Source organism: Camelus dromedarius, chromosome 9, assembly GCF_036321535.1.
Source record: "Camelus dromedarius isolate mCamDro1 chromosome 9, mCamDro1.pat, whole genome shotgun sequence".
In the NCBI taxonomy this organism is placed as follows: domain Eukaryota; kingdom Metazoa; phylum Chordata; class Mammalia; order Artiodactyla; family Camelidae; genus Camelus; species Camelus dromedarius.
In genome coordinates, this window is record NC_087444.1 from 16076741 (window position 1) to 16095330 (window position 18590).

Sequence of the window (18590 nt, forward strand, 5' to 3'; positions counted from 1 at the left end):
CCCCTGGCAATTGAGCACACACTCCCCTAGTCAGTGGGGAGGGATCGGAGTGTTCCTCTGTTTCTAGTTCCCGAGTCTCAGCTCATCATTGCCAAACCCCTCACACACCAAACGGTGCAAAGAACCTCTTTCAAGCTCAGAGGCCAGTTTGGATTTGTTTCCACTCAAAAAGCCTGTGATCTGAATGTTGTAGCCCCATTTCCCAGGCACCTCTATCACAGCCCCACATCCCCCACTCTTCAAGCAATTTACCTGACCGTGAGCTTGACCCGCAGGTATCGGTCCACTGCAATGGCCAGCAAGGACATGATGGAGGCATGGGTGAAGATCAGCAGCAGGCAGGTCATGAGAAGGCAGCTGTAAAAGTGAACTGTGATGCCCAGACTGATGACAACGGCCAAAGGCATGACCAGCACCCCCACAGCAATGTCTGCTAGGGCGAGGGAGACAATGAAATAGAAGGTGGTGGTCTGCAGGCTGGGGTTCAGTTTGACCACCCAGATAACCAGCACGTTGCCCACTATGGCGCAGAGCCCGATGAGAATCTCCACGGTGATGTAGGTAATGTTGGCCAATGACATGGTTGTGCTGTTGACCGGCATCTTGCTTTCCAAGAAGAGCCTCCCAGTCAACAGGGGTGCCGAAAGTATCTGTGTGAACCAGTGAGCCTAGCTCTTGCCAGACATCTTGCCAGAGGTCCAGGTGCAGCAGCCACAGTCTAGAATTCACGACTTGACCATTCCTGCTCTTCTCCGGTAGGACTCCCTGTCCTTAGAGAGAGCCCATCACAGGGCCATCGCTTCCAGCCTCAGTGCGGGGCCCCAGGAGCCGGAGGACGGTTCTATGTGGGCTGAATCTGAAAGCACTGCCGCTGTTAGTTCCCCTGCGCCTGGAGGTCTACTGAAGCTCCATCGAGATAAGCAACCCTCTTCAGTGGTGTTTCAGGAAGTGAGATGGGCCAAGAGGAAGCGCAGAGCCAAGGACACTCAGCAAGAAGATGGGAAGAGCAGAAGAGGGGGTGGTGTGCGTGGTATGGAGAAGGCTCAGCATTCATCGACTCAGAGGCCAGACAAGAACGCAGCACTGGGTGGGCGAGGAGCTGGGAGCACCGACAACGTCATGTTCTGGCTTTCTGCTAGCTTAGCAGAAAGGTCCCGTGATAAGGATGCAAACAGAACACGCAGAGGAGCAAATAATAGACTGAGAGGGCTGGCTCCTAACCTTGGCCAGAATTTACTCTTTCTGAGTGCATGCTCTAGACGGACTGTGTTCCCCAAAAGTCATAGGTTGAAATCTGACCCTCAAAGTCATGGTATTTGGAGTGGGGGATTGGGGAAGTTATTAGGGCATGAGGGTGGAGCCCTCGGTAATGGGATTAGTGTCCTTATAAGAGAGGGACCCCCCCCCCCACGAGCACCATCGCTCCTTACACCATCTAAGGACCAGGAAGCGCGCTCTCACGAGACACGGGTTCTCCTGGTGCCTTGACCTTGGACTTCTCTGCCTCCAGAAGAGTGAGAAATACATTCTTCCTAAGCCACCTAGTCTTTGGTATTTCGTTACATCAGCCCAGATGGAGTCAGACAGTGCATAACAGCAGGGAGTGGGAATTCAGCCACCTGAGCTGACTCTCCACTGGGCACAGCTGGAACCCAGCCTTTGCATCAAAGATCTTTTGCCAAAGGGACAAACTAAGATTCCCTGTTCAGATGAGCAAAACTTCAGCACCTCCCATAAGCCTCACATCTGCTGACCCTCCATCTCCCCTTCTTAGCCCACACACCCGCCATGCCCTCAGGCTGGCAACCAGCTTGTGTCAAACCTATCTGAGGGACCATGGGGCAGCGGGATGACCAGCCACGCAGGAGGGAGGGAAAGAGGAACACGTGTGCATAATCACATCGCATTTCTCCTGCCCGCCTGCCCCAAGCCCGACCCAGCCCTGCAGGAACAGCTGTCTGTCTAGGAATCAGACCCTCTCCCTGAAGTTGCTCACCTGGTCTTAACTGCTGGGAATCAGACACTTGAATTTGGGGTCCACCTGGTTCAGGTGCTTCCCAGTGCTGCCCCAAAGGGTTATTTGGACAGACAGCAGAAGGAACAGTTGGACCTAAGCTCACCCAGTGGATTGAACGGTTTATAATATTTACCTAAAGCACCAACCTCTGTACAGCCAGAAATACAATGATCACAGGAGTGCTGTTCTGGTCTTTACCAACAAACACTTCTCACGGGGGCGCTGGTGAGATGCCTCGGCGCGGGGCCTGCCGGGTCTGCTTCAGTTGCCCTCCTTCTGCATCACCCAGCCACCCCCTCTGCCGCATCCCCAGTCTGTCCGAGTCTGTCTGGCGTGGCTCACTCATCCCTGCTAGCCCTGCCATGTATCCCTGAGCCAACTCCCCAGACATTAAGGGACAGCCCTCTCCAGCTGCATTTCTGTCGCTCCAGCATTTTCCAGTCTCATCTGGGCCCACATCCCGGCGCCTTGGAAACGTGAAAGCTCCCCCAGCCTCCAACGCGGCCTCTCACATGTCTCCACGTGACTGCCACCTTTATCTCTGCTTCAGAGAAGGAAGTCATGGAGAGCGAGATTTCTAGAAGGCTGCGTGCTACCGAAAAAAGGCCTTCTCACTCTTGGTGACTCACTGTAAAAGACGTACCCCAGCCACCCCTCCCCGACCCTCAGCCACCCAGCAGCACCAAATAACCTCATGTGAGAGAAAGACCCTCATGTAGGGGTGGGGCGTGCTGCCTGGCTGTGGCGATGGTACAGCTGAGGAGCGTTTTTCCTGGAGGGACTGGCAGCCCCAGTCTGCCTCTCAGGCCAGCCTGAGGTGGCCGAGGACAGAGGGACTGGGCCGTGGCAGACTTGAGCACAGACATCTGCTCCGTGTTTGGGTCAGACAGTGGACAGTGGACAGCTCCTGCATGTGGACAGAAAAAGATCATGGCCCTTGTGTGCTTGTGGGCCAGAAGCTGGGGGGAGGCAGAAGGTCATGGAGACCAGGAAAAGTGCCTGAACCACGGATCCACCCCACGGGAGGTGCGCCCATCTGTTAGGGGTGGATGCGACAGCTGGAGCTGGAAACCGGACCGTGTGTGTGTTCAGATTCCAGGCGAGTCCTGGTGGAACCACCGTCTCAGCTGAGCTACAGAAACTGAGGAGAGGGGTTTTTGCCCAAACATCGGTTCCAAGAGCAGCATGATGGGGGCAGGACAGGCTGTGAGAGAATGACCCACAGGAGAAAGGAGAGCCTGGGGACACGGATGGGGCCACCGACCCGGCTACCTTTCCCCACCTGGGAACTGTTTCCGAATCCTCTGCACAAACTTGGGGAGTTTTCTCTCCATGAACAAGGGAAGCCCTTCCTTTGTGTTTTCTGTGCAGACAGAACCCATCGCCACTCGGGGGGCTGAACTGCGGGGTGAAGGGAAAGGCTTTCACAGTCACTTAACATCCTGGCCCAGGACGGGGCCCTGAGTGATCTTCTGCCTCCAGATTGAACACCTAAGGGCCGCTAGGGAAAGAGGACAGAGAGACCAGGACGGATGGTCACCTTTCCCCATTGCCCCCAGCACAGCCCACGGCCACTCTTAGTCGTGGAACTTCCTTCCTCATTTCTGAGCCTCCTAACCAGGCTCCAGACACGAGTCCCCCCAAGGCCTCCGTGTTGCCCCAGGATCAAGTCCAGACTGCTCGGGATGGCGTTTGAGACCCTCCGCAACGGGCTCTCCCAGCCCCTGCAGCCTCCGGTCGCCTGTTTCCACGGGAAACCATCAGTGCCGCCAGGCTGTGCACACACACACACCCCCCCCCCCCGGGCACAGAGCACGCTCTCTCACTTCCTCTTCCCTGTGTGCACACTCTTTTCCGGCTAGGAAGTCCCTTCTCCCTCGCATCCACCCAGAAAAGAAGCACTTTTCCTTCCAGATTCTTCTCAAACAGAACCATGAAGGAAGCTCAGCAGACACCACCCCCACCCCATGCTGTGTTTATCCAAACCCTCCTCTGTCGTCCTGTGAGCTCCTGGAGGGCAAGGACCTCCACTTTTCATTTCTGCATGTCTAGCCCCGACCACAAAGCCTGGCAGCAGGTAGGGCCTCCGTATACTGATAAATGAATGAACAGGAAGACACCTGAGTTAACCAGGGGACATAAACTCAGCACTGGGGACAGAACGCCAGGAAATCAGCTAGGACCTGCCAAGCACCCTCCATTATGTTGAGCATTTTATATACCTGCTCTCACTCAGTGCTCTCTGATGAAATAAATACCATCATTACTGCTGAGTAAACCGAGGCTCAGAAAGGTTAAGTAACTTGCCCCTGGGTTGCAGAGTGAGGAATTGGCAGATCTGGCATTAGAAGCCACACTTCTGGCTTCAGGAAATGAATAAGCAAGTAAACAAACTTTCATAAATGTAAGAAGTCCCTGGATTTGAAGTCACTGTATTATCAACTGGAGATTCTAAATTCATGTCTGGAAAAGAGAGTGGCAACCAAGAGTATGGGAACAAAGCACACATACAGTGTAGGTCCAGCCCCAACTCTGAGTTAGGAAGAGATAGAGCAATCAGAGACACTGGGCGAGCAGGCTGCTAGAGGGGCTGGGGCCCCAAGGGGGAGCTCTGGGCCAGAAAGAAAACTTTTTGTTGGACCAAGGTGCCACATAAAAACATTTTTTAAGAATAAATCTTAAGTGGCTCAGTGGATTTTCCCAGCTAAAAGAAAGGCCATGTCTGTTTCACTTCTACTAAAAGAACCTGAAATCCCTGGAGGAGGAGAGGGTCTGGAAGGAACCATGAGCCTGAATCAGGGGAAAAGCAACTGGAGTCCTCGCGGAAGGGCCTCTTGTGTCCCGGACCCTGGCCTGGAGCCACCTTGGGCTGATACAGCTGAACCCAACTCAACCACAAGGCTGCCACTTTGCCCTTGGGGGTTCTGTTGAAAATCCTGAGCGTCTGGCCAGAGATGGTTCATCTGACCCTTTACAGCTTCTCAGAAAAGCCTGGGAAAGCCCTTCAACCAGCCTGCAATGACAGCGAGATGCAGCACTAGCAGGGGCCCAGGGAAAGGACTCTGGAGCCCCAGAACTGGTGCAGGTGGCCGCTGAGACAGGATGTCAGGCAGGCGGAAGGTGGCGGCTTCGGCCGGGGGTTGGCTCTCACCGACTCAACTGTTGCCTGCAGAGTTGCACAAAATCACTTTACTTACTTCCTCTTGGCTCCATGGCCACTTCCCCAAAGCCTTATATTTTTACAGAGCTTGATGCTTGCCAACCAGCAGCAGAGGCTTAGAAAGAACAAGTGCTCAGAGTTAGCCCAGGTGGCCTGCTCTTACTCCCCGTGTCAAGCCAGAGGGAGGAGGCTGGGCTGATCTGGAGCCGCGTCCCCAGGGGGGTTCCTACCAGGGCTTCAGCTGTGACCAAGAAGCCAGGGACTCCCCAGGCCTGTAGTTACAGTCTGAGTTCAGGAGCCTTTCTTAGAGCCAGTGCGAGGGGGGAGGAGAGAGGTCAAGGTTCCTTCACTCTAAGCAACAGGAAATCCTGCCCAGCCAAGGGGAACTGCTCCTGGGGCCCACGCCCCATCCACCAGACCCTCCACCCACACTGAGGATGTCAGAAGGCCTCTGGGCCCTAGAGGAGAATCCAGAGAAGGGTTCAGCTAACTATGTTTGTTCCAGGTTCTAGGCACTTAAGAAATGTGGTGTTCAAACTGCACGAGTCTCGCGAGGGCGGGGCGGCGGTGGGGGCGGTAACTAGAGGCTTTTATTCGTGTCCCTGTCTGGGCGCTATGCGCAGCAGTGACCACAGGTGGCAGCACATCCCCGCTGCCACCCAGGACTGGGACAAGAGAATTTAGCGCCACCTCCAAGCATCGCTTAGCCACCCCTCTCAGGTCATGCAAAACATGAAAAAAGTGAGGATTGAGGGCAAAGGAGACACGGAGAGATTGCCATCTGCCTGAATTCAGTCCAATCCCGCAGAATATTCCTGGGCAGTACCAAATTTCATGCTCTTGACTCAGGAAGGCTGAGAAGCAGTTTCTCCTTTCAAACCCGTGAGTGTTCCAAGAAAAACATTTCTTGTTCTTCATAGTGTGCAAAGCTCCACACACGCCCCACCTCACTAAATTAACACAACAGCCCCCCAAAACAGGTGTCATTCATCTCATCTCACAGCAGAAGGAGCAGAGGCGGAGGGGTGGAGAGAGCCGCTCGAGGCTGCACAGCGGGTCAAAGGCAGGGCGAGGACCGGACAGTGGCTGGCCTCCTTGACTCAGGGGAGGACAGAGACCACCAGGGGAGGTCCCACTGGGATGTTTCTCTCCCTACCATACCTATGCCACCAGTCCCTGCCCATCTCTGACCTATCCTCTCCCTTCTACGGGCGCCGCCGCCCCCCCCCCCCACCCCCGTCCATTTTCCCAGCCTCTGCTGGAGAGCTTCCTGTCTTTTGTAGCCTGTGATTTCTCATAACGCCTCGGGTCTCTTCACAACCCAGCCTCTTCTTCACCACAGCCCCAGGCTTCTAATCGCCTGCGCCGAGTGTCTCCCGGGTCCCCACAGTGGCCAACTGTATGTCCTGCTGTCCTCCCAACCCCCAGGCCTTTACCTAAACACCAGATGTGGGAACAAACTCTGCACAGAGCAACTGCTGAGCCTAGATGCTCCCAGCAGGGCCATGCCCCAGCCCCCGTCTTCTTACCTTCTACCTAACAAATGTGGAAGGAACTGGGCACTCACTTCCCCTGTTTTCCATGACATATGTGTCTTCCCTTCCTGCCCCACAAGCCTGTCTTTTTTTTTTTTTTTAATTTATACACTTTGGGTTTTTTTAATCTTTTTTTTTTTTTGGTAGGAGAAAGTAATTAGGTTTTTTACTTTAATTTACTTATTTTAACAGAGGACTTGGGGATTGAACCCAGGACTTCGTGCATGCGAGGCACACACTCTACCACTGAGCTATACCTTCCCCCCAAAGCCTGTCATATTTACGACTACGGGAACTGCCGAGGTCAATAGACCAACCAACCAGGGCCAGGCCTCCTGCCAGGGGTGTGACACACATCATTCACAGTTCTGTAGCAACTCTGCAGTTGAGTATCCTTAGATCTGTTTCACAGATGAGGAAACTGAGGCATGGTGACAACTGAGTGACCTGCTCTGGCAACACAGCCCATCAAGGGCAGAGCTGGGCCCAAACCCAAGTCAGTCTTGGCTTCAAAGCCCTGGCTTTTCCCAACGAACCACAGGAGGAGAGTTCCACATCAATTATGCCAAAACCCAAGCTGTCATTTGGGGCAAAAATTCTTCAGCGTCCCAGTGGGTGAGACTTGTTTCGTAGGCCAGGCCAGCTCCTGGGGGCAGGGTGTCATTGTGTCAGTGGTCTGCACTCCAGCTCCAGGCACGGCTCAGCTCAGAAGGCGGTCATCCTGGGCTGGTGGAGGGCTGCCGGCCACCTCTGGCCTACATGCTACTCCTGTAGAAGGCGGTGATTAGACGGTTGCCTCCTGGAAACACAGGACTTCAGTTCCCCCCCAAAACACGTCCCCAGACTGCCTTATTCTCTCTGCTTTTTATCAAGGTAAATACAGAAAGCTGTCATAAGAAGGATGTATGGCAGTTCGTCAGGACTGAAGATACTATCTGTTGCTGCATTCCCTATAGAAGGTTTCTCAGGATATGTGTCTTTGAGGAGTTCAGTGCTAGAAAAGAGATTGCTTTTCTTAAGAAATCAGCTTGCTTTGTTTAACGGCTTGGTTGGAGAGCTTTGTATAATTTGGTTTTGCGTGGGCAGTCAGGAGACTGGGCGCCAGGGCTCTGTCTCAGTCACCACGCTCTGCTTAGGTATCCCACGGCATCTCTACACCCACGGCATCCCTTGACGCCTGGTGTGTTGCGATCCCATCATGCCCAGTTCTTTCAATATGAGTGGTTCCCATCCTTTTTGGAAGTAGGCAAGGTATAAATAATAGATCCACAGAACTGACATTAGAAGGCTTGTTTGCATTTATTTCGAGGGCAGGTCTGCCGGCTGATTATTCCAGGCTGTTACATGAAGACTCTTGCTGGTTCCCGCATGACTTTGGGGTGAGGATTTTTTCCTCCACAAGTGCTCCACAATCATATTTTAGAAGATCAGTTTGGGCAAAAGAAAAAAAAAATGTTGACTACAAATGCTCTCTGGAGTTAAGCGAGCCATTTGAGGAAAGCTTTCAATACTGTACTTGAAGCCTCCGTATCCATCAGATCTAGTAAACACTCCCTTAGGAATGATGCTGCGTAGGGCATCATATAATGATTCCCCAGGTAGAACTTATTTTTATTTATGCACATCCCACCCACTTCCAGAAAGGACTGAAGTTACTACCAGGCTGAGTTAATAGCTTCCTCCTCGGTACGCCCACATCAGCTCACACGTTCCTCTGTTTGAGCGCTGGTTACACTACTTTGTAGTTATTCATTTATGTGCCTGCTCCTCTCGCTAGCTAGCAAACCCCCAGCAGCTGGTAAACTCCTTAAGAAATTATACCTTTTTCATCTTTATATCTCCGCCCCATTGCCCTTCTCCCCAGAGTGTGAAATAGTACCTGGCACACAGGAGACCTGCAATAAATTCTCATTGAACGTGTGATGTGTTGTTCTCAAGTCTCTCTGCTCCTCACCTTGCAGGAATGCTGACCACAGCTCTCTACATCCAGTGAAGAATCAGGAAGGATATAGGGAGGCCCCTTCCTCGACAGAAATAGCTTTTGCATCTCACTTCAATCGCAAACCAGTACAGATAGGAAACAGCACGTGACCAGCTTGGGTCTAGTCAAAGGGTCCCTCAGCGAGAATGTCTGATATTTACATTACAGTTTGTGGTTTCAGCATTTTTGCATACAACAGCCTGTTTCAGTCTCATCTCAGATATATCTGAAATGGTGCCCTCTACACACACAAGTACACTCGTACACTCACTCACCCTCACACACGCACGCTCATATGCACTCTCCATCATCTCCCTCGGTTTATTTCCTGTGTACTCCTTTCACACCCAGAGCTAGTTTATTCCATTCCTCACTTGTCACTGCTCTGTCTGCAGGATCCCGAACCTCCTCTGGCCCTAGCTGGCCCGTTTAGTCTGACACATGATGTAATGAGGCTCTCACAGCCAAGTGACTTGCCCCAGATCATTGTGTTTGGTACAGGGTTTCCAGGACATGAGGATTGTGGTGGGAGGAGGTACCAGAGGAATCTGATGCTCAGAGTGTCTAGTTCAAGGTCAAACCTGGAGCAAGCAGCTGCAGTTCTTCACCAGCAGAAATGTTGGGAATCCACAAGGTTGAGAATCCACAAGAATGCACTCCCAGTTTCCTGTGTTTCGACAGGGCTGATGCAGTCTCTCGCAGGAGGGGCTCTATCTGGGTACTGCTTCGCTGGCTTCTTTGTCACTCTGGTCCCCATCTCTCTGAATCCCCAGCCAAACAGCCTGTGACCCTCCATCCAAGCCTGCGGCTCATCTTTCCTTCTTTCACGACTGCACTTGATCCTGGACCAGTCTGCCCATCAATTCAGCTGATGGGTCTGATGATGGGTGGGAATGAGTTACACTGCCCCACATCAGCAGTGCCTCTGTACACCTAGAGCACCGTGGACGTGCCTGATGGACGCTCCGCTGCTGTGAGATGCTCCAGAGCACGCACCCTGAGCCTCTCCATCCAGGGGCCAGGCGTGTCCCACTCCGCTGTCACCAATGTGCTCCAGGGGAGAAATCACGGCCAGGTCCAGCCCTGGGCTGCCAACACACCCACCTTTCTGGTTTTAAACTGTTTCTAAAGAGATGACGGTGGACAAATTGTTCTTTCTGTGTCTTCATTTCCCCTTTGGTAAATGACAAAGATACCTGACCAAGGGCTGAGTGAAGCAACATGGGCACAGCTGGCACAGAGCCGGGTCCACAGCCTCCCTCATCACCCCTGCGCCAGTGTGTGTAGGCAGTGTGTGTGTGTTCCACTTCAGAGCTGCTTGATAAATACTGAATTAAAGGAAAATCATTCCACACTTACCAGCCTCCCCACACCATGAGATACAGGCTCGTTGGGAACCCACAAGGATGCACTCCTCAGATCCTAGGTCCCTTCACCACTGACTCTCCCCGTCTCTCACTGAGCAGCTGCTCTCCTGTCCAGGGCTCGGCCCCCGCCCCCTGCAGTGCGCCTGGCTTCGGAAACAGGAAGTGTCCAAAGGCAGGAACATCTTCCTCTCCCTTCTCCATTCCTGCCAGAAAGCGCCTTGCTTACCCCATTCTGAGTGGTTTGTCAGCACTGGGGTTGGCACCCACCCCCCACCCCACCACACCGCCAGAGAAGCATAAGTGGGCACACTCACTGGGTTCCCCGACATGCCACCTGTGACTCCTCTGTGAGCCTGGGGAAAAGCAGCCTCAGATCTGAACATGCTCAGTTGGAGATGTGCATCCTGTCAGGTCACCAGCCCCTAAGAGCCACTCAACTTGCCACAGGTGACGCTTTCCCAGCACCGGTCTCAAGAGTCAGACGATCCCAAGCGATAATCATAGTTTCCATTTCTCATGCGTCACTCATTCTGGAGGGCCTGACACACCACTAGACACTATTCACCACTATGAAGGGGTCTCTGCTGCACAGGGTGGGAGGGTTGCTGGATATGACAGCCAACCCCTGCCAAAGCAGCTGCGAGGCAAACGTGGGGGCGCACGAGGCCCATTGCTTAACTTGAAATACATTTATTTGTATTGCTCTCCATCTGCAACACCCAAATCATCCAATCTTTCATTAACCCTGAAATCTTTCCTGATTTCGAGGGAACAAAGAAATGAATTTGTTCTAGGGCTAGGATTTAGCCTCAGAGCCGGGCTGTGGAGCCAGCTCCAATCTCCCCCAGGCTCCGAGATAGCATCTCACTCTGTCCTGGTCCTGCCAAGATAAGTCAACGCGCCTGCTCCGTCCATGCCCGGAGAAAGACCAGCCTTTGCTTCAACGACCATGACTTCAGCTGGCGCAACAGAACTCCAGGTCGCTGCAAGAGGGCCAGCCCACACTGCTTCCCTCCCCAACCCCCATCCCCCACCCCCCCGTCCCCTACCCAGCGCCCATGACTGGGGCTTTTTGTGCAATCCTGGAGTTGGCCCCCTCTCCCTTTCCTGCCAATAATGCTGACTGTTGTCTCCGAGCAAATGGAACAAATGAGCAACATGGACTCCATGCGAGCTACGAACTGGAAACATGTGCAGGGAGGCCAGGGCTGCCGCTGGCTGGTGGGGGGGGCTGCGGGAGGCGGCTGGGGGGCAGGGAGGAAGATGCAAGGACCTCAGGGAGGAGGGCAAAGGGCACAGCCTCAACAAGGAGCCGCGCACAGGCCGAGGGCCCTGGTGTAAGACCCTAAACCTGCTGCAGGCCCCACAGCTCCTCTCCGATTCTGCTTCTGAGGATGAACTCGGCTGCATCTTGGCCAAATGGGGGGGGGGGGGTAATATGCATACCCTTCTTAGAAACATCATTTTAAATGTTAAATTCTCTGTTAAAGCTGAAACGGATCTGAGAAAACAATTGTCCCAACTCCCCATCTCACAGATAATGACAAAGGGCCAAAGCCAGATGCGTAAGTCAGAGCCAAGTCTAGACTAGTACCTGGCAGCCCCACCAGCCCCCTGCGAGTGTGTGTGCAGTGCGGACGCGCACGCCCACTCACACGCACATGCATGCGCACACTGTACTGCTTCCAAGTCAGGTGGGTGAGGAAAGAAGAGAAAAAATAGCAAGTAGCAATTGCCTACTATGTGCCAGAAGCCACAAAATACAGAAATAGCCACGAGCCCTCTGGTGGACTTCCTCTGGGCCTGGAACGATGCTTGCCCAGACCCTGTGCTGCCCCGGGGCTGCTCATGCCATCCCACTGCAACCTTGAGAGGTGGGTTTTGCCAGTCTCTGCAGATGAGTGACAGAGGTGAGCACCTGGAATCCCAAATTCAACAGAAAGATGGCCCTAGGATCTGCTCTTCCCCTCAAGAGAGACTCTCCAGAGGGAAGGGCTAGTTCTTGACCCAGACTCTCACCTGGAAAGGCCTGTCTGAGCATCGCATGGACTGGCTACTGGCATAGCCAGTGGGACACAGACTGGCTTTTCCTGTCTGAGGTCACAGGGGCTGTGGAGCCAGGACCTCACAGATTAAGACTGAGCCTCATTCCCTGGGCCTGCGAGAGGAAGCCCCAGTTTCCTAAAATGTCCCCTGCTCGGCCTCAGCCCTGCTTATCTGATGAAGGAACACTGGCTGAGAGGTGTTTTCAGGCTGTGGCTGTTGAGCCAGTCTAGGAGGTAGGGAGAGGACGGGGCTGCATGCTCCCTGGTGGGAGCAGGTGATGCTGTGAGTCTCCCCCCAGCAGACGACAAGGGAGGAGGAGGTCCCTGTGAGGAACTAAGGGCCCCTTTCCCGAGGAGATGGGCCGGGTCCTCACAGGCAGCTGTTGGGGTCTGAGACTCTGAGAACAGGAGGGAGCCAGGGGCAAGGAGGCAGAGCTACCGGAAGCCTTCGTGCGGGGGAATTGGTCTCCCGGGGACCCCCCCACCCACCCAGGAGTCACAGTGCTGTTGGCTCAGCGTCCCTGCTCTAACGCGGGGGTGGAGGGAGTGGGGCTATCAGGCTGATTCATCCACCACACAATCTGAGGATGCTGGTGGTACACCCAGCAGGATGTGCTCCTCAGAACTCTGCGAGTGACGGACGCCAGAGGGGTGTTCCCTGCAGACCGCTGGCCTGAGCCAGTTTTGTCAGCAGGGCCCGGCTCAGAGAGGGGTGCTGCCCCTGTCAGGACCAGATCCATCCCCGTGTGTGCTGCCCACCTTCTGTGGCACCCGTCCCCACCCACTCACACACCCTGGAGAGCCTGGAACTGCAGTTTCCAGGATCCCTGCTGGGAGACTGGTCTAGGGATTGGGTGTCCATCTCCTGCTCATTGCCTGAGCCTGAAGCCAGGACTCCTCTGACAGTCCTGCTGTGAGATGAGCCCGGTTTGGACTCTGCCTGCCAGGACAGCGCCCTTGGCCCCGCCTGGGCACACAGCCAGCCCTCCCCTCCCCCAGCCCTGCACACATCACCTGGGCTCGAGTTGGCCTAAGCAGGAAGCTGCTCTCAGGGCCTCTGAGTGGAGAGCAAGGATGAGGGCCAAGAGGAAGTCACAAAGATCAGCTTAAAAATAACCCTTCCTTCCATGTCAGTCATGAACAGGGAGCCAAGTTCTGATGGCGCTGGCTCAGGGCAGTGTCCGAAAGGCCCACAGCAAATCAGCAGAGGTCCATCTGATGGGCACACACCCTGTGTCCTTATCAGCCTTAGCAAGCACCCCAGCAAAGTCCTGTCTTCTCAGAGACCTCTGGCCGGCCAGCATCTGTTTCCTCTCCTATATTTAAACAACCAGTTTAGTGAACTTGGGAGAGCATTGCTACCCCGGAAGGAACACAGCCCCCCATGGGACATACAGGGCGGAGGATGACACTGAGGCCTTGTGGCCTGTGCTTGGCTCGTCCCCAGCCTCTGCTCAGAGAGTAGGGCCCAGAGTTGCCAAGAAGCCCTCAAAACCCACAGTCTGTGCAGTGGGGCGGGGGCCTGAGGGGCCTGCCCAGGTGGTATTCCGGGTGCAAGCAGTGCACAATGCCTTCCAACACCAGAAGGGGGGAAGGGGACCCCAAGGAAAGCCAGAGATCCGAGAAATAACACCTGTTTCACAGCCCCAGCCCCAAGCATCAGTGTGGGTGACCCCTTAACACTACTGGTCTTGGGACCGATTCAGGCCTCTTGGCTGTTTTTAGCCACCATTTCCATCCTTATCTCAGCAGCGTGGTTTGTTTAGAGGAAGGCACAGCTTTATCAGGGAACTTTTCCTGGTTCTGCTGACTCCCCAGTCCCAGGTTATTGTGGTCTCACCCCACTACACACACACCCACACACACACACATCCACACAAGCATACACAAACACAGCACTAGCCTCATAAAACATTTAGTGAAAAGAGGGACATTTCAGGAACCTTCTAGAAAATAATCCTGGGTAACCTAATGGTCCGCACCCCCTCTCTGAGGTGGCCGTGCGAGGCCAGGAGGCTTTCCTGGACTTAGTAGTTGTCACTGGCCAAGAGCAAGGACTGCTCCTGTCACTCACGTCCTGTTCCCCTTCCCTTGCCCCCACACACCCCAGGCCATTTGTCCAAGCCAGTTCTGGGGTGAAGGCTTGGCTTTGAATGGTTCTTCCTCTCCTTAAATGTAGAAAACACCAAGTAGTTGAATATTTTATACCCTGGAATTCCCCCTGAGGTAAGCACTTCTGAATTTCAGTCCATAAAAGCACAGACTAGAGTCCTCTCTGGATTCAGAACCCCTGCTCTACCCCCGAGGGCTGTGCGAGTTTGGGCAAGTGACTCTGTTTAGAGCCTCTTTCCATATCAGTAAAACAGGGCTGAAATAGGTTAATGAAAGCCATTTCAAAGAGTTGTCAAGGGGATTCAATGGGATATTTATAAACACCTGGCAAGTTGCCCAGCAACTCATAGTGAGTCCTTCGCGGGTTGATGAACTTTCTATTGCTGTGTGAATTATCCATTTCTGTTTGCTTTGTGTTCCCCTTCACAGTTCATATAAAAAAAAGTCCAGAGCTTCTGATTAAAATCAGTGCCCCTCTCAGCACTGGCTCCATCACAACTCCCCTTGTAAAAACAAAATATTAGTTGAGTAGTCACTAAACCATGCAGACCCATCCTTTGTGCATCTTACGTCTCTGTGAGGCAGGTATCACTGTTGTCCCCATTTTACAGATTAGTAGACTGAGGTTCAGTGACTTGACCAAGCATATGCATGTAGTAAATGGTAAAGCGGGGATTTGGATCCAAGCAGGCTGGCTCCAGAGCCACCACTTTGAACCTTTTCACTATACCTGCATTAACTGTTTAGTGGACTGAAGGTAGCACTGCTGGAAACTTGCCCAGAACCTAAGACAGACTTGCACTGCCCTTGCTGCCCCAGAATCTGGTTTTTAATTCGCCACATGGAGTCGATCTTTTGGTAACCTATTTTATGCCAGACTCTGGCATATGTTATCTCTCAACCAGGACTTCCCAACCTCAGCTCTACTGACATTTTGGACCAGATCATTCTTTATAGCACCCCCTCACCCCCAAGTGAAGACAACCAAAAATATCTCTAGACATTACCAAATGTTCTCCCGGAGGCTAAAGCACTCCCAGTTGAGAACTACTGCTCTAAACAAGAAGTCTGAAGTTCAGAGCTGTTAAGCGATTTTCCCAAGGGTACAAGGCTGGCAGGCAGCAGAGACAGAATCTGAGCTAAGATTTGCCTGACACCGAAACCAGATATTTATCACTATATCATGCTCTCTCTAGTTCTAAATAAGGAAGGTGTGAACTCAATACTGTAATCTATTTGCCCAGAAGCAAGAGCACCAATAAACTCTGATTCCCCAACCTCAAGGCTGAACTTACGACTTCTGGCTGCTGCTTATCTGAGCAGAATCTAGATCTTAGACTTTTGGCACTAAATCAACTGAGACCTAGGCCACTCTGCCAAGCCTAGGAATTTAAGCTCTTCTTTACCATCCAGCCTCCCCTAAGTGTGCCACGAGCTCAGCTTGGACGTGCGCTGCACTGGTTCTTCTGGAACCGTGGAGAGGCTGAGGTCTTGGGAAACAATGTCAGCTTTCCCAGTTGCTTGTCTGCAGCCCTGTCTAGAAATATGCTGAGGCCAGAATCATAACCTAAATTTCTGCCCGAGTTCTATCTCCTTTTGGTTCTGAGTTCATTGATTAAAACCTTCATGGACAAAAAATGGACTGAATTTGCAAATTACACCACTCCCTGTGACACAGAAAGATGTGTAATTGAAGAGAGACTGCCAGGCACAGAAATATAAAGTTGTGTACAGGAACCTAATTCAGGGCAGAATTTAAACTACCCAGGCCTAGGTTTCTTTCATTATTTTTTCTCAAGGTCCAGCTACTTATTGTTGTTTTTATTTTTTTTAATTGAAGTTTAGCTGATTTACAATGTTGTATTAGCTTCTGGTGTACAATATAGTGATTCAGCTATACAAATATATATATTCTTTTTCGTTATAGGTTATTACAAGCTATACTGTTCCCTGTGTTATACAGGAGGACCTTTTTGTTTATCTATTTTGTATATAGTAATTTTCTTTCATCGTTTTTCATTCCTTGCTTCCTTCCCCTAGTTTTTTCCTCTTTTTAGCTGAACTCCGGTTGTGCACAGCCAGCCACCACTGTTAACATACTGTACGTTGGGCAACAGGAACCACTTTCCATATGGCCTTCCTCATGCACGGGCAAAAACAACCACTAAGAGTAAATTCTGCAGGAAACTATAGAGTCATCATAAAGAATAGGTTCATTGCCAGAGCCTGCCTGCTTTTCTAATGAGGGAGATGATAGCTCACAACAGCTGCTACCCATGTCAGTCAAAAGTCCAGAAGTCTTGGCAACAGCAGTAACTATGTGGTTGATCAGTATTGCCACCTCACTGTTCCTCAGAAGCCCCCTAGAATCACTAGAGTCATCACAGAGGAATTTTCATTATGAGGTCGTAAGATCAACAATCTCCCAAACAAGTCGGTGGGCAGATGGTAGCAAAAGGGTGAGAGTAAATCTGTTTCCAGTGAAAGAATTTGAAAGATTTGGACTTCTACTTTAAGATTCTGTAAATTCTCAACCATATTAAAAGAAGGGGACGTGAATGTTAGCAGAGAAGACATGGAAACTGACTCAGAGGAGCCTGTCCGTGTAAGAGACTGTTTTGGACTCAAGCCACTCATTTTTCAAACATGTTTGAATGCAACTAAACATCTCAATCCACTATAGAATCACGAAATTGATTTAGTAGATCGTGATCAGAGTGTATTTTCAATTAAATGGAATGGAATGAAATGTATATATCAGATTACATTGCATATAGTAAGAGTAATTGTGTTTCAGTTATGTTTGTATGGTGAGTAGCAGTCTAAAATGACTGCTCGTTTTACACTCTTGCCGAAGTACAATTATCATGCAAAAAACTTCACATAAAGTGTACAATTTGACACATTTTTATATATGTATATACCTGTGAAACCATCACCACAGTCAAGATAACATAGCCATCGCTCCCCCAAGTTTCCTCAAACCCGCGGTAATCCCTCCTTCCACCCACTACTGATCTGCTCTGTTACTATTGTTTGTACCTTGTAGAAAATTATATACATGGGGTCACACAGTAAGCATGCACTCTTTTTTTAATCTGTGTTTTTCAACCAGCATAATTATTTTGAGATTTATCCATGCTGTTGTGTGCATCCGCGGTTCATTCATCGTTACTGCTGTGTAGGGTTCCGTTGTATAGATCAGCTGGAATTTGCTTAGGTGTACACCTGTTGATGAACATCTGGACTGTTTCCAGTGTGGAACTATTACAAATAAAAGTGCCATAAACATTCACGTGCAAGTTTTTATGTGGACATATGTAAATATCTGGTTATGGAATGACAAATCACATGGTAGATGTATATCTACCTTTTCAGAAACTTCCAAATCATACAGTAAAATGATTTTACCATTTTACACTCCCACCAGTAACGAATGAGAGCTCCAATTCTACTACATGGATCTTTGCCAGGACTTGGAATGGTCAGTTGACTTAATTTTATCCATTCTAGTGGTTATGCAGTCGTATCTCATTATTTTAATTTGCATACCCCTAACGGCAGTGAGGTTGAGCAGCTTTTCATATGCTTATTTGACATTTGTATGTATGTCTTCTTTGGTAAAATGACTATTAAATCTTTTGCTCATTTTAATTGGATTATTCACCTTCTTATGGAGTTGTTAGAGATCTTTATATATTTTAGTTGTAAATCCTTTGTCAGGTATATATTCTGCAAATATTTTCTCCTAGTCTTTGGCTAACCTTTCCATTTTTTTTTTAACAATGCCTTTTGAAGGACACTAGATTTAATTTTTATAATTTATTTTTGATTGTATGTCCAATTTATGTTTGGTCCTGTAGTTTGTACTTTTTGTGTCATATTTAAGAAATCTTTGCCAAGCCCAAGGTCACTAAGACTTTCTCCTGTGTTTTCTCCTAGAAATTTTATAGTTTTAGCCTCATATTCAAGTCTATGATCCATTTCGAGTTGGTTTTTGTACATGGTGTGAAGTCAGAGTTAAGGGTCATTTGATTGCATGTGGCTATCCAATTGTTCCAGCACCATTTGCTGAAAAGATTGTCCTTTTCCCCTTCAGTTGCCTTGGCATCTTTCTTGAAAATCCATTGACCATTATGTGTGCGTCTATTTCTGAACTCTGTATTCTGTTCCATCAGTCTATTTCTCTGTCTTTACACCGATACCACGCCATTTTGATTGCTGCGGTTTTATAGTCAGTCTTGAAATTAAGTTGTGTTAGTACTACAACTTTATTCTTCTTTTTCAAAGTTGTTTCAGCTGGTTTGGGTCTTTTGAATTTTCATACACATTTTAAAATCAGCTTTACCGTTTCTTCAGAAAGCCTTTGGGAA

General features: G+C 50.7%; 2 protein-coding genes across 16 annotated transcripts in view; both read right to left on the minus strand.

The window, feature by feature from the left end:
* The window catches only part of TMIGD3 (transmembrane and immunoglobulin domain containing 3), a 42030-nt gene that overhangs the window by 14221 nt on the left and 9219 nt on the right, over positions 1-18590 (minus strand). Inside the window, exon 1 of one of the 9 annotated variants that reach the window (XM_064488817.1) lies at positions 13120-13244. The exons of 7 other annotated variants lie outside the window; for them this stretch is intronic. The gene's annotated coding sequence lies outside the window, so the exon portion shown is untranslated. Of the gene's footprint in view, positions 1-10052; positions 10303-13119; positions 13245-18590 lie in introns of those variants that run through there. One more of the 9 variants, XM_064488818.1, reaches the window with a different exon arrangement.
* ADORA3 (adenosine A3 receptor) overlaps positions 1-18590 on the minus strand; it is a 30332-nt gene that overhangs the window by 2521 nt on the left and 9221 nt on the right. Inside the window, exon 2 of one of the 7 annotated variants that reach the window (XM_064488812.1) lies at positions 253-1135. The exons of 2 other annotated variants lie outside the window; for them this stretch is intronic. In XM_064488812.1, coding sequence (XP_064344882.1) covers positions 253-602 — 350 coding nt within the window. In that variant the 5' untranslated portion in view covers positions 603-1135. Of the gene's footprint in view, positions 1-252; positions 6394-13119; positions 13233-18590 lie in introns of those variants that run through there. 4 more of the 7 variants (XM_064488813.1, XM_064488815.1, XM_031457810.2 and 1 more) reach the window with 4 other exon arrangements.